This window comes from Adiantum capillus-veneris, chromosome 9 (genome assembly GCF_014529385.1).
Source record: "Adiantum capillus-veneris isolate H3 chromosome 9, ASM1452938v2, whole genome shotgun sequence".
NCBI lineage: Eukaryota > Viridiplantae > Streptophyta > Polypodiopsida > Polypodiales > Pteridaceae > Adiantum > Adiantum capillus-veneris.
Window position 1 is genome coordinate 90,653,699 of NC_140939.1, and position 12,519 is coordinate 90,666,217.

The window sequence follows — 12,519 nt, forward strand, 5'->3', positions numbered from 1 at the left end:
CTAGGTTTAGTAAAATCCCACCTACACATTTTCAAAATTTTCTCTAAATTTTAATTTAAAAAACTCTACAAGAAATGTAAAATATACACTTCAATTTCTTTTTAGTGAAGAGTTTTCAAGTCTTGAGCCGTGGAGCAATGTTTGGGAAAAATGTCTCTCATCTTAGTATCATGCCATTTTTCAATTTCAAAATTATCGATTGAGGTCAAAGGGAAAAGGAGAAATTCTGCCCCAAAATATAAACAATTAGTGTAAAAACCCAAAAAAATAATCTAATTTTCTATTTCCTCTTGGCAAACTCAAGGAAAGAATTTTGTCTATTTGATTTTTTCCAAACTCAATTTTGGACTCTTAGGTAGTCTCTCTCTCTCTCTCTCTCTCTCTCAGCAGTTCTGGAGGACGACTGTGACGTGATTGGCTTAACAGCTTTTCGTGGGTTCTGGATGACGACTGTGACATTATAGAAAATTGACGTCGCCAGCGAGGAGTAGATGCCAGGATGGCACAAGGACTTCAAGCGCCAGCTCAACTGAGCGCTCGAAATATATCATCAGCCTGCAACGATTATGGTGAGGAATGGGCTGCAGATGAACAGCCAGGATCCTCAGCCCCTTGAACCCCGAGTATGAAGGATTCTTAAACTTTTTGTCGATGACCATATCAGCCCCCATATCCCATCACATATGCCTCTTTCCAAATTCCCCCTATGTCTATTAAAGTCCCTCCTCCCTTGGAGACGGACCTTTGCCCATTGTACTATAGGAGGCCATAACCAATAGATATGTGCAAGATCACATTCGTCTACAAACAAAACCATAGCCATCATCATTGACTCTCCCACAAGAAGATTTAGAAATTTTCTCATGTAAGAAAAGGGAGCCTTTTTCGATGTTTTTCATACGATACATAACATCACGAGCTTCTGTTCGGGCGGCACCACATACCTAGCTAGGTACGATTGGGGGCAAGGGACCACCGGCCCCCCCACCGGGCCGGCGGTCCCCTACCCCCAATAGTACCTAGCTAGGTATGCAGTGCCTCCCAAACAGAAGCTCATGATGTTGAGGTAAGTCATAATGTGGGAATTATTCTGAGAATCTGTCCAAAACTTCTTGTGGATCCGATCAGCTCAACATCATTGATTTTCCGTCGTTCAATCCTTTTGTAACTTGTGATTGGCCTCGGGGGATTGAAAATCACAGGTTACAAAAGGGTATTTAAAAACATATGTCATATATATGTTTTTAATCACAGGTTAGATACCCTGTGAACATATGTCATATATACTAGTATGTGATCCGCGCGTTGCTGCGGCCAAGGAAACAATACCTCTATTCTCATAGGGTTATCTTCTCTTCCAAGTGGAACACTGTCAATACTCTCTTCCTACACGTATAGTCTATCACATTTATAAAAGTGATGCATGACACGACCTCTTAATAGATGCTCCAAAGCATTCTTTTGATACCAAGATTGAAAGCTTCTCATAGACATTATTTTTCATGAGGTGCTAGCTCTTGTTCAACAAACTTAAGAGTGTTCTAATTGTATTGGGGTGTGTGTGTGTATGTGTGTGTGTGTGTGTGTGTGTGTGTATATATATATATATATATATATATATATAGAGAGAGAGAGAGAGAGAGAGAGAGAGAGAGAGAGAGAGATTCCTTCATTTGGTCTACCTTGATCTAGCAATGCTACCAAGCTTGATTATAGAGATTAAATAAGTTAGCATGGTGTGAAGAGATGAAATCTAAGATAATTCAATGTAATAATAAAACTTTTTTTAATAAATGGAGTGAGTTCTAGAATTGGTTTCAATGATGGAAGCGCAATTGGATTCAATATCTCTGCTCCACTCTCTTACTTGTTTCTATCCTTGTACGTATGTATGGATGTATGTATATATATATATATATATATATATATATATATATATTAATTACACACACACACACACACACACACACACACACACACACACACACACATATATATGCTTGAAGCGAAGATTTGTCACATAGGTCTTGAGACATCATGATATGTTCCAATTATGTACAAAGAAATACATACTTCCAAAATTTTCTAAAACATATCAATATTGGTCTTGAAAAAAACCATTTGAAAAGATAAAACCAAATGTATCTTCAAATTACATTTCCATTAAACAAAAAAAATCACTAAAAGTTTTTTTTTTGCTATATCTTCAAAAAGTAACGCATTAAGTAACAAAACCTCCACTAAAGTTATCTTACATTTATTTTATGTGTAGCAGAAAGTCTCTCGACTTTACATTTGAAAAGGCTTGTCACTTCTTATATTCTGAAAAGGCTTTCATTTTTTTACAATCTTACCCTTTACTTTTGCATTTAGGTGTTTTTTTGAAATGAACTAGGGAGTGACACGTGGACGGCCTCTCCTTCCTTAAAAATTTTAAGCTTCATTATAAAGAGTATAGATGTAACCTGTGATTAAAAACATATGTTCAAAGGGTCCCATCTGACGAGGTTGAGTGCGTACATTTTTATGTTGCTAATGTACAAAAGAACATTGATATTTGGAGGGTATGCTTTCAAAGGTTCCATGAAATAGAGAATGTAAGGAATGTAGCAATAAACAAATAAATTATATTGACTGATTTTCATATTATAGCGCTAGGGCTTCGGCACTTGACCTTTGTGGCCTTCAAAGGGCTAGCCATAAAGGCAATTGGGTTATAGGTAAAATTGGGCTCTCTTTTGGGACAAAAGGAAGAGGAGTTGTAATTTGGCTCTGTTGAGTGTGAGGAAGAAGGGTTATTTGGGTAAATGTCGATAGTTTGTTTCTCTCGCTCTCATGGAGGAGGAGATCAATTCTCTCATCAGAGGGCTGAGCTTATTCTCAAAGAGGTGAAAAAAAAGGAGTTGTAATTTGGCTCTCTCGAGTGTGAAGAAGAAGGGAAGGTTTTAGGGGATTCATTGTATAGTGAACAATTTTGGGGAAGGGGAAGCTCTCATGGAGAATTGAAGGAGTCAAGTTTGGTGTGGTCTTGAAGGAGAAGATGTTAATCTCTCTCTCTCTCTCTCTCTCTCTCATGTTAATACAAAGGTTGACAACAAAAAGGATAGTTTCTGTGGTGCTCATGGGAAGACAATGAAGCCAAACTCTCTGTCGACCAGGAACCCACAAGTGAAGAGGAAGGGAGAATACTCTCTCTCAAGGAACTTAGAGCTAAAGAGGAAGGGAGGTTTGGTTTGCCCTAAGCAGGGCTCAAAAAACACATTTTTCCTAACCGAAGAAAATAAGGGAAAACTTGAAATTCTATCGATTTTTAGGTCAAAATTTGAAGCTTTTGCTAGTATTTACACTAAAACTTGTGTAAATTTGCCGGTTTTCTTCAAGGCAAGCTCAAAATCTAATTGGGATTTTACGATTTTAGCCGGTTAAAATACAATGTACCCCGGTTTTTTCAAACAGTGGCCCTAAGCTCTTCCTTTGGGAGGTTCTGGAGGTTATTCTTTCATTCTACGCCTATTATCTCTAGTGTGTGTTGCCATGTTTTGAGCACACATAGAGATTATTTACAGATGTTGCTTGTCTCCCACTAGATTGCACAAAAGTTTAAAGGGAAACTTATCTTTTGTGATTTGACCATCTCTTATATAGATTATCAATAAATCAATAGTTTTTTTCATTAAATGTAGTGTCAATTCTTATTTTCACTTTGTTTTGTATGCCTTCTTGTCTCCCGTGGAGAATGACACTCCAACGTTGTTTTGTAAGCTTGATGCAATTTGCATCGACTAGGGTGAGAGAGTGAAGATAGAGTCACAAACAAGGATTAAGCAATTTATGCAATAAATTGGAAAAATCAGGTCAACATACACTTCCAAGGTTCAAATGAGATCAAAGTTTGCTAAATCAATGCAAAAAATTCAAGATCTTTCAATTGTTAAAGAAGCCAAGAAATAAAAATTACATGAAGAATACGGTGAAGCAGTGGAAGTAGGCCCCTTACTTTGGTATGTATTACTAAGGGTATCTTTGTTGGGTATGATGTATAAGAATATCTTGCATGCTCTAGTACAAATTAGAGGTTAAATTCAAAGGGGAATATTGTTAGAAGCTGGACACACCCTACGGAAAATGATTGCTCGATGGATTATTATTTTTTATAATTATCCATTTATTGAGAAAATTCGACATTTCACCTTTGTAAATATTGGGGTTTACAGAAGTTTTCAGATTGTATCCCAGTTTTGACATTTAAATTAAGTAGATGGTTAAATTGGAACATTAGGGTTTGAGATTGTAAGGTATTTATACCACTTTTTTACCTTAATGAAAAAATCTTTGTCATTTTAAAAAGTTTGAAGTCTGTGAGTGAGCGTACTGTGTATGAGAGAGAGTGAGAGCTTCATCTTGACGCTACGTGTGCACTGGTGGTCGGAATCGAGTGCAGAGAAGTGCAGCGTGTTGCTCCCCATGAGAGCTACGCGCCAATATCTACATTGCGTGCGTACGGTCCAATTTTGCGAGCTCCATCTACGAGCTTCATTTAGTGATTCGGTGAGCAAAGATTATCTGTTTTTGCATTTCAGCATATCCACGTGTTCGCATTGAGTAGAGCTACAAATTAGGCACTTTAGATTTCGAAAACGACGACTTGTAAATTTCGGCCTGACATCCGATGTGATTTTGCACCGGGTGTTTTGGGTTGGGGTTTTGGAAACGACGACCTGCAAATTTCGGCCAGACATCCTACGTGATTTTGCACTGGGTGTTTTGGGTTTGGGTTTTGGTTCATAGACCTTAGAGAGAGTGACCTATTGATGTTAGTAGGGTCTCCTTCAAGTTTTGTGGCGTTTCGAGATTGTTTGATGGGTATTCAGCTCTAGAAAGCGTTGTAGGAAGTTTCCTCTTATGCACTCTTTTCTGTAGGAATTAGTTAGGAGTCGGTCGAGTGTAGGTTAACACCCTATGATTGCTTCCATGCGCCTGTGGGTGGAGCTTCGTCCTTAGCTGAAAAATCTTATTAGGTGACTTCTCGCTGTGTTGACGTCCGTCGGGGCGTATTCATCCAACATTGGCGTCGCTGCCGGGGACGAAAACCCTAGGTAGGTGACCGAGATAAACAGGATAAGGCCAGATAGACAGAAATTGCCACACATCCTACCCTAATTGTGCCAAGGCATTATTTTAAGACCAAAACCATAGGATGGCTGCATGAGCATGATCTGCATGATATATTGAGTGACTGAGAGAGTACCCCTCTTGCAAAATCTTATGCAAGGTGATCTTTAGAGCAAAATGTCCACCACATGTGCCTTCGTGATTCTCTTCCAACACTCTATAAAGCTCCTCCCGCCAAGGTACACGTCTCAACACGAGATCAGCCCCTTTCATGTATAAGACATCACCAATCAATTTGTACGTGCATGCTCTACGCACAAAGCCATACTTCTTAGACTTCTGAATCTCCTTTGGAATGATTCCTGTTAGCAAAAACTCCTCTTCTTGAGCCAAACTTTCCCGACCATGGTAAAGAGGTAAGTTGGTCCTCAACACAAATAGCTCCCCAATCATGCCTTGAGCTGCTTCATGTGCCTCCCCATTTAGAGCACGTTCAATGTGTCTAATGCTCCATGCTTCAAATTTTTTTACCAGGCCTTTAATTCTAAAACACATTTCCTTCAATGAGCCGTTCTTGCTCTTCCACACACCCAGCACTTGCTTCACCACTAACAAGGCATCACCTTTTATGCTCAACCTTCAAACCCCATGCTTCAAACAAATGTGTAATCCGGCTTCCAGAGTAGCATATTCAGCCTCATTCTTACTATAAGCATCCAATTTGAACCCTCTCTTGCATACTAGCTTCCCTTCTGGGTCATAAAGTGCTATACCCCCTGAAGCTGCATCATGGCTCTTTCTGTATGAACCATCAAAGAACAACACATGTGCATTGCTGATCGTGGCACTTCTTCAACTACCTTTCTCACCACCTCTTCCTTAACAATAAGGGGATTCTCCGTGTAGGTCAACAAATCAGCTAGGGTAGCCCTTGTACTATCTTCCACTAGAAAAGAGAACTCAAACTCTTGCAGCTCAATTACACATTTCTTCACCACATTTGACATGTTAGTACCATTAATTAACTGTGTCAAAAAGGCATAACTCGTCAAGAAAACAAAAGGCCATGGTAGCAAGTAATGACGAAATCGTCGACAAGCAAATATTACACTGGCCAGCACTAGCTCTACTTCCGAGAACTTTCTCTCCGCTACCAACTTCACTCTGCTTGCACAATACACTGGCCTCATATAATGACTGCCCTTCCCCTTTTGCAATAGCATGGCTCCAATGGCATCATCCCCTACTGATGGATTTACATAAAACACTTTCTCCCAATCAGGAGCCTGCATGGCTGACAACCCCCCTAACACCTCTTTCACCTCTTGAAACACTTCTTCACACTTGTCATCCCATTGCAATCGATCATGCTTTGCCACTTGTTGTAATGGATAAAGAATCTGAGAAGACAATGGAATAAACCTTGCCATGTACTTCACTTTGTGTATAAAGGTTTCCAATTGCTTCGTACTCGTAGGTGATGGAAGAAGAATAATAGACTTAACCTTGTCTGGATCAGCCTCAATGCCATTTTTTGACACAATGTGGCCCAATAACTTCACCCTTGGCTGTGCTAGATGACATTTCTTTGGATTTAGTTATCCTCCACAGTCATCATATCGAGCCAATACCATCTGCAGCTTCTCATGGTGTTCAGCCCTACTGCTATAAACACAGAAGTCATCCATAAAAGCTTTAACACAACTACCAATGAATGGTTCCAACACCCAATTTGCTCTCTCTTGATAGAAGGAAGGTCCATTTGACAACCCAAATGGCAATACTGTGTAGCAATAGCATCCCCATGGCGTAATAAAAGTGGTCTTTGTGCGGTTTTTAAGAGCAATCTTCAATTGAAAATAGCCTGAAAAGCCATCACACACACTGTACCTCTCATAACCTGCCACTGAATCCAAGATCTGATCGATGAATGGAAGAGGATATGGGTTCTTCTTAGTGGCTGCGTTTAAGGGCTTGAAATCTACACAAATCCTCCACTTCCCATCCTTCTTTGGAATGACTACTACTGGACTCACCCATTCTGTGGTCTCCACAGGGACTATGAACCCTGTCTTCAATAACTTGTCCACCTCTTCTCGCAAGGCTTCCATTTGCTCTTGACCCATCCTTCTTAGCCTTTGCCGCACTGGCTTAGCACCTTCTTTCAGCTCTATATGCATCTCTTCGCCCTTGAACCCTCTGATCTCTTCATATGAAGTAATGAACAAATCAGGAAAACTAGCCAGCATGTGCAAATATATATCCTTCTCCATAGCTGAGAGGTCTCCACTGATCATTTGTGTCATCAATTCCTGCTTCTTTGACAACTCAACCTTGTTTTTCATTAGCCCTTCAATCACTTCATAAGGCCCTTTACTTTCATCTTCAACCTCATTCGCAAATGCAACTAAACCAAACTCCTGTATTTCTTTGTCCATCAAAAGAAATGCAACATCAGCATCCTCATCACTGCTGGTAGTGCTATCACTGTCCTCATGTGTCACCGTGGAAGAGTCTTCATCACTAGACTCATACTCATCTTCATAAAGCTCCTCTAATCGTTTCCTTGTGTCCATATTATAAAGCTTCTTGGTACCTGTCTTTCCATAGAGACTAATCGTACCATGTCGCCAATCTTGAACAGCTCCCACTGCACGTAACCATGGTCTACCCAGTATAATAGGATATGCTCCCAACCCTGCTGGCATCACATGAAAATCAACCACTGCCTTTGCATCATAACAACACCCAAGCATTTTACTTTTTGATGGTTTGCCAATCTGATCCGAAAACCTGACACCCCAGCCACTGTGAGACCCATCTTCTCAACGCATGAGTGTGTTATGACACATATTTGGGCTCCGCCATCCACATAACCTTGTCCCAAATTTTTCCTTTTATGCCACACATCTACTATTGGACAATGTCTGGTAGCTCATCCATTGCCAACACCTTTACTGAACCTCTCTCTGGCTCTTTCTCCATTGGGTTAACCATCCTCTTCCACTGTCGCTTTAGCTTAGGCACCATCTCTATAAGCTCCCCAAAAGTAACATCTGCCTTCCTGCTCGTCAGATCCTCCATCAAGTCATAGCTTAATTGCCCATCCCCTAGTGGAAAATCTGAAACATGAAACTTTCGACGAGCTCTCCTTTTCCTCTTGGCCTTGACATCCTCGCCTCATGGCTCTTTCCTTTCTTCTTACTAGGACCTGGGGCACTTCTTCCTTTCTTATCTTCTGTGGTCCTCTTCCCAATAGGCATCACTAATGTATCCTCTAGTTTTGATGCCTTCTCCAAGGTGACTACACTTAGCACTTTTGTCTTTCCCTTTTCCTCCTGGGTCAGTCCACTGGTTCCTTCGTCTCCCTTAATTTTGATGCCATAATCATTTGACCTAGTTAGCACTTGTCTTGGCAATGGATACATGTCTCCCCCCATCCTTGGTGGCTTATCACATTGCGGGCTGATGTGACCCAACTCTCCACAATTATAACATGTGGGTGTCTGCCTCCAAAACCTACCATTGCTTTTTCCAACACCATTCCTAGGCCTTTCTTCACCTCCTGGCTGATTTGCAAACCTCCCTCGACCTCGATTATTTCCCACTTGACCTAGTATGTTTAGGCTAAGATTCTTCATCAAATCTACCACTTGCCTCATGTCTTGCCTTAGCCCATCATCTTGCACTGTTGTAGTGACCATTGTTGGCATAACTTGAGTAGTAACCTGAACCACTGGTTCATGATGAACCCCTGACATGCGACCTTGTAAAGACTCTATAGGCTGAAATTCAGACCTCATGGGCAAAGACTCCACCCCTAACTGACTCATTTTCCTCAACTTCCACTCTTTGTTCCTTGCTACCTCTAGTGCATCTTCATACGTCCTAGGCTTCTTTAGCTCCACTCTCCAACGTATATTCTCCCAAAGACCAACCAAGAACCTGTCCTTCTTCATCATGTCAGGCGGGGGTACCTGTGGTTCTAAGGCCTTGCACATTCGCTCCCATGCCAATGCAAACTTACGTATGTACGCATCTACTGGCTCACCTTCCTTTTGCACCAAAGACATTGTGGCACATGCACCAACTCCAATTCTTAGTAATGGTGTAAGCTCAGCATCCTCTTGCCCAGTTTGTCTCCTGTACAACCACAAGATTGCACTTGAACCGTGTTCATAAATGTAAAACTTCACATCATCGTTAGGAATTATTCGAGCACAGTTTGTTCCATTCCCTTTGAAAAATCCACATAAGCCTTTAGCTGACCAAATGTACTTCAAGCCTTGCACCGTGCCATTATATTTAGTCTTCGATGGATTTTGAGCTTGAAGAAGAATATTCAACCGTTTAGTGGAGCCACATCACTATGTGAAACTCTACCAAACACACTTCCAGCAATGAGAGACTTGCAAACGGCCAGTGCTTTATCTCCTAGAGCCTTGACTTCAACAGTTGCAAGTTTTGCTTCTTCAGTAAGAGTTGCAAGTGTGGAGGCAGTCAATTCTTCCCAAGAAGCATAAAGAGGAGATCTCTGGCAAAAGGCTACATTCCCATGAGAGGAAAAATCCTCTTCCATGCTGCTATGATGCTGTGCATGCTCCTTCTGTATCTTGGAAGTTGTGGCCTCTGTCTGAGAAACCATGGAGAACTAGAGCAAAGCAACAGTCCAGAAAGCTAATGGAGGCAAGTCGAGTCAGGAAAGGAAGGAGAGGAAGAGCCACTTGGATGGGGCGAGCGAGCTGACAAAAAAGACAAGACACCTTCAATTGGAAGCTGTTGCCACACCTACCTCGGCAATGGTTAAGTATTGGAGTGTTTGCCCCTGTGTAGGTGGAGGTAATCGGCATAGCCGATCACACAGTTCATGGGGTGGCTAGTGCATCAAGCTAAGCTAGATACAAATGCTCGCATCTTGTAGGCATGGACGAGTGTTCAACGCAATGGTAGAGGCACTGTCTCTCACTGGCTAGGTTATGAGCTCGTTACTGTGTTGGCTGCATGTTGACTTTCCTTTTGGTCAACCGGTTCTAACCCGTTGAAGTTGACTGGGGAACTGGGAGAGGTTGCTTGCCAAGATGGCAAACGTCGTGATATCTGCATCAAGGCTCAGTTTTGAAAGGTGACCCTAATCATTCATTTGAAAAGTAAACTTTTACCTATAGTTCATTAAGCTGTATTTAGGCAAAAATTAGAAGGGCTACTCAAAGATTTTTCGATATTCTATCCTTCTTTCGAAGGGTAAAAATATTATTGCCCTTCACAAGTGCCTCCAAAAGGGCGTCGAAGCCTTCAAAAATTAGGCCTGACGATTCTACATCCATCTTCAGACTTCTCTCTCTCTCTCTCTCTCTCTCTCTCTCTCTCTCTCTCTCTCTCTCTCTCTCTCTCTCTCTCTCTCTCTCTCTCTCTCTCTCTCTCTCTCTCTCTCTCTGTCGAAAAGTAACTCACTGAAAGAGCATGCGCTCTTTGAGAGAGTTTCTTCAAAAGGGCGTCGAAGCCTTCAAAACTTAGGCCTGATGATTGTGCATCCATCTTCGGACTTCTCCTCTCTCTCTCTCTCTCTCTCTCTCTCTCTCTCTCTCTCTCTCTCTCTCTCTCTCTCTCTCTCTCTCTCTCTCTCTCTCTCTCTCTCTCTCTCTCTCTCTCTCTCTCTCTCTCTCTCTCTCTCTCTCTCTCTCTCTCAGTCGAAAAGTAACTCACTGAAAGAGCGCTCGCCGGCGCGCGCTATTTCAGAGAGTTTCTTCAGAGAGTTCCGCTGACGTTTATTTTCTGGCTGCTGATCACTGCGTCACTCAAATCCCAGACGTTGCTGCTATTGTCGCCACTCACATAAATGCATCTGCCGTTGTTTCTGTGTTGCGAGGCTCCTCTCTCTCTCTCTCTCTCTCTCTCTCTCTCTCTCTCACACACACACACACACACACACACACACACACACACACACAGCCCAATCACTCACTTATATGGGTGCTCGCAGAAGAGGCGGAAAACTCCAACCCTAAGGACTACGATGTACATATTCATAGACCCAATAAACTAATCAATTAGCAGTGATGGAAGGGATTCTATTCATTTATACAGAGTATGTCTGAAGGATTCTTTTAAATTCCCGTTGATCTTCTCAGGATTCCCCTTTCCTCTTCGTGTGCTCTTTCACAGCAAGGAGACCCCAGCCAGTAGGATGTGCGTTGAGATCATAGTTCTCTTCTCTTGTTCACAGTTCCTGCTCGCAGTGTGATGGCATCTGTGGGGTGACAGGATGGAGGGAGGGTCAGGCCTTCCGTTGTTTATGAGAAAAAGATTTGTGTGCTCGAGACATGGGGTTCTTGTCAATGCTTGGCTATCTTTTTGTTTGTATAGTTGCATATTAACGTTCTTTTGTTTTGATAACGATACTGTCAGAATGGTGTCTTGGTAAATAAATTGGAGGGTGCCAACCCAGCTGAATTGGATCAAAAGGTATCTGAGCTTACAAGCCCTGGAAATGGTCAGAGAAGACATCAGAAATAGAGGAAATTACAGATGCAAGTAAGACGAATGGTTCTGCTGGGGTTGCAAATGACTCAGAGGCAAGCAAGGGTGAGCTTTTGCAAGAAAAGCTGAAGAGTGTTGTTGCCTCCAAGCCAGTGATGTTGTTCATGAAAGGCTCACCCAATGAGCCAAAGTGTGACCAATTTAGTCGCAAGGTTGTAGAGATTTTGAAAGTACTTGGTGTTGAAATTGGAAGCTTTGATTTTCTAGCAATGAGGCGGCCATGCAAGGTCTTAAATCTTTCTCTCACTGGCCAACATACCCTCATGAGCTGTATATTGCTGGTGAATTCATCGGTGGCTGTGATATTGTCACTGATGGAATTACTGATGGAGAAAGGCATGGTCCATAAAGAAAGTCTTGAAAGTAGACTGAAGATTAAAGGTTCTCCTGATGTACCACGTTGTGGCTTCAACTCCAACGTGGTGAGCATACTAGGGTATATCTTTTGGTAGCTTTGATATTCTTAGTGACAATGAAGTTCGAGAAGGTCTGAAGAAGTATGCCAACTGGACAAATTATCCATAGCTTTATCATAATGGTGAACTAATAGGAGGGTGCGACATCATTTTGGAGCTAAAAGCAAGCGGTGAGCTGAAGGCAGAGCTCTCATAATTGGTAAAACCTTTATGAGTTTTTTTACACATTAAAGTACTCGAATCATTCAAGTACCCGAATTATTGCAGTTCTTTGAACCTTGTAACTATGAATTTTTGTAGTGCAATATTTGAAGAACTGTGGTCTCTCAAGCGTTTGAGTTGTCTGATCTTGCCTTCATTTAGGCAGCTTGATACTCGCTGGTTGTGGATTTTTGTCTTATTGTTAAACTTTTTAGCCCATTTCAATTCATGCAGGAAATTGGCCCGCCCCAAC

General features: G+C 41.7%; 1 protein-coding gene and 1 pseudogene across 1 annotated transcript in view; one reads left to right on the top strand and one right to left on the bottom strand.

Annotated features, from left to right (window-relative positions):
• The window catches only part of LOC147450793 (uncharacterized), an 18,339-nt gene extending 8,648 nt beyond the window's left edge, over positions 1–9,691 (bottom strand). The window contains exons 1-2 of the mRNA XM_086520964.1: positions 9,496–9,691; positions 9,164–9,349 (exon numbers count right to left, since the gene is read on the bottom strand). Of these exons, the coding sequence (XP_086377090.1) occupies positions 9,164–9,349; positions 9,496–9,691 (382 nt within the window). The remainder of the gene's footprint in view (positions 1–9,163; positions 9,350–9,495) is intronic.
• Positions 9,692–11,168: 1,477 nt separating this feature from the next.
• LOC147450794 (monothiol glutaredoxin-S17-like) lies at positions 11,169–12,101 on the top strand (annotated as a pseudogene).
• The last annotated feature ends 418 nt before the right edge of the window (positions 12,102–12,519 follow it).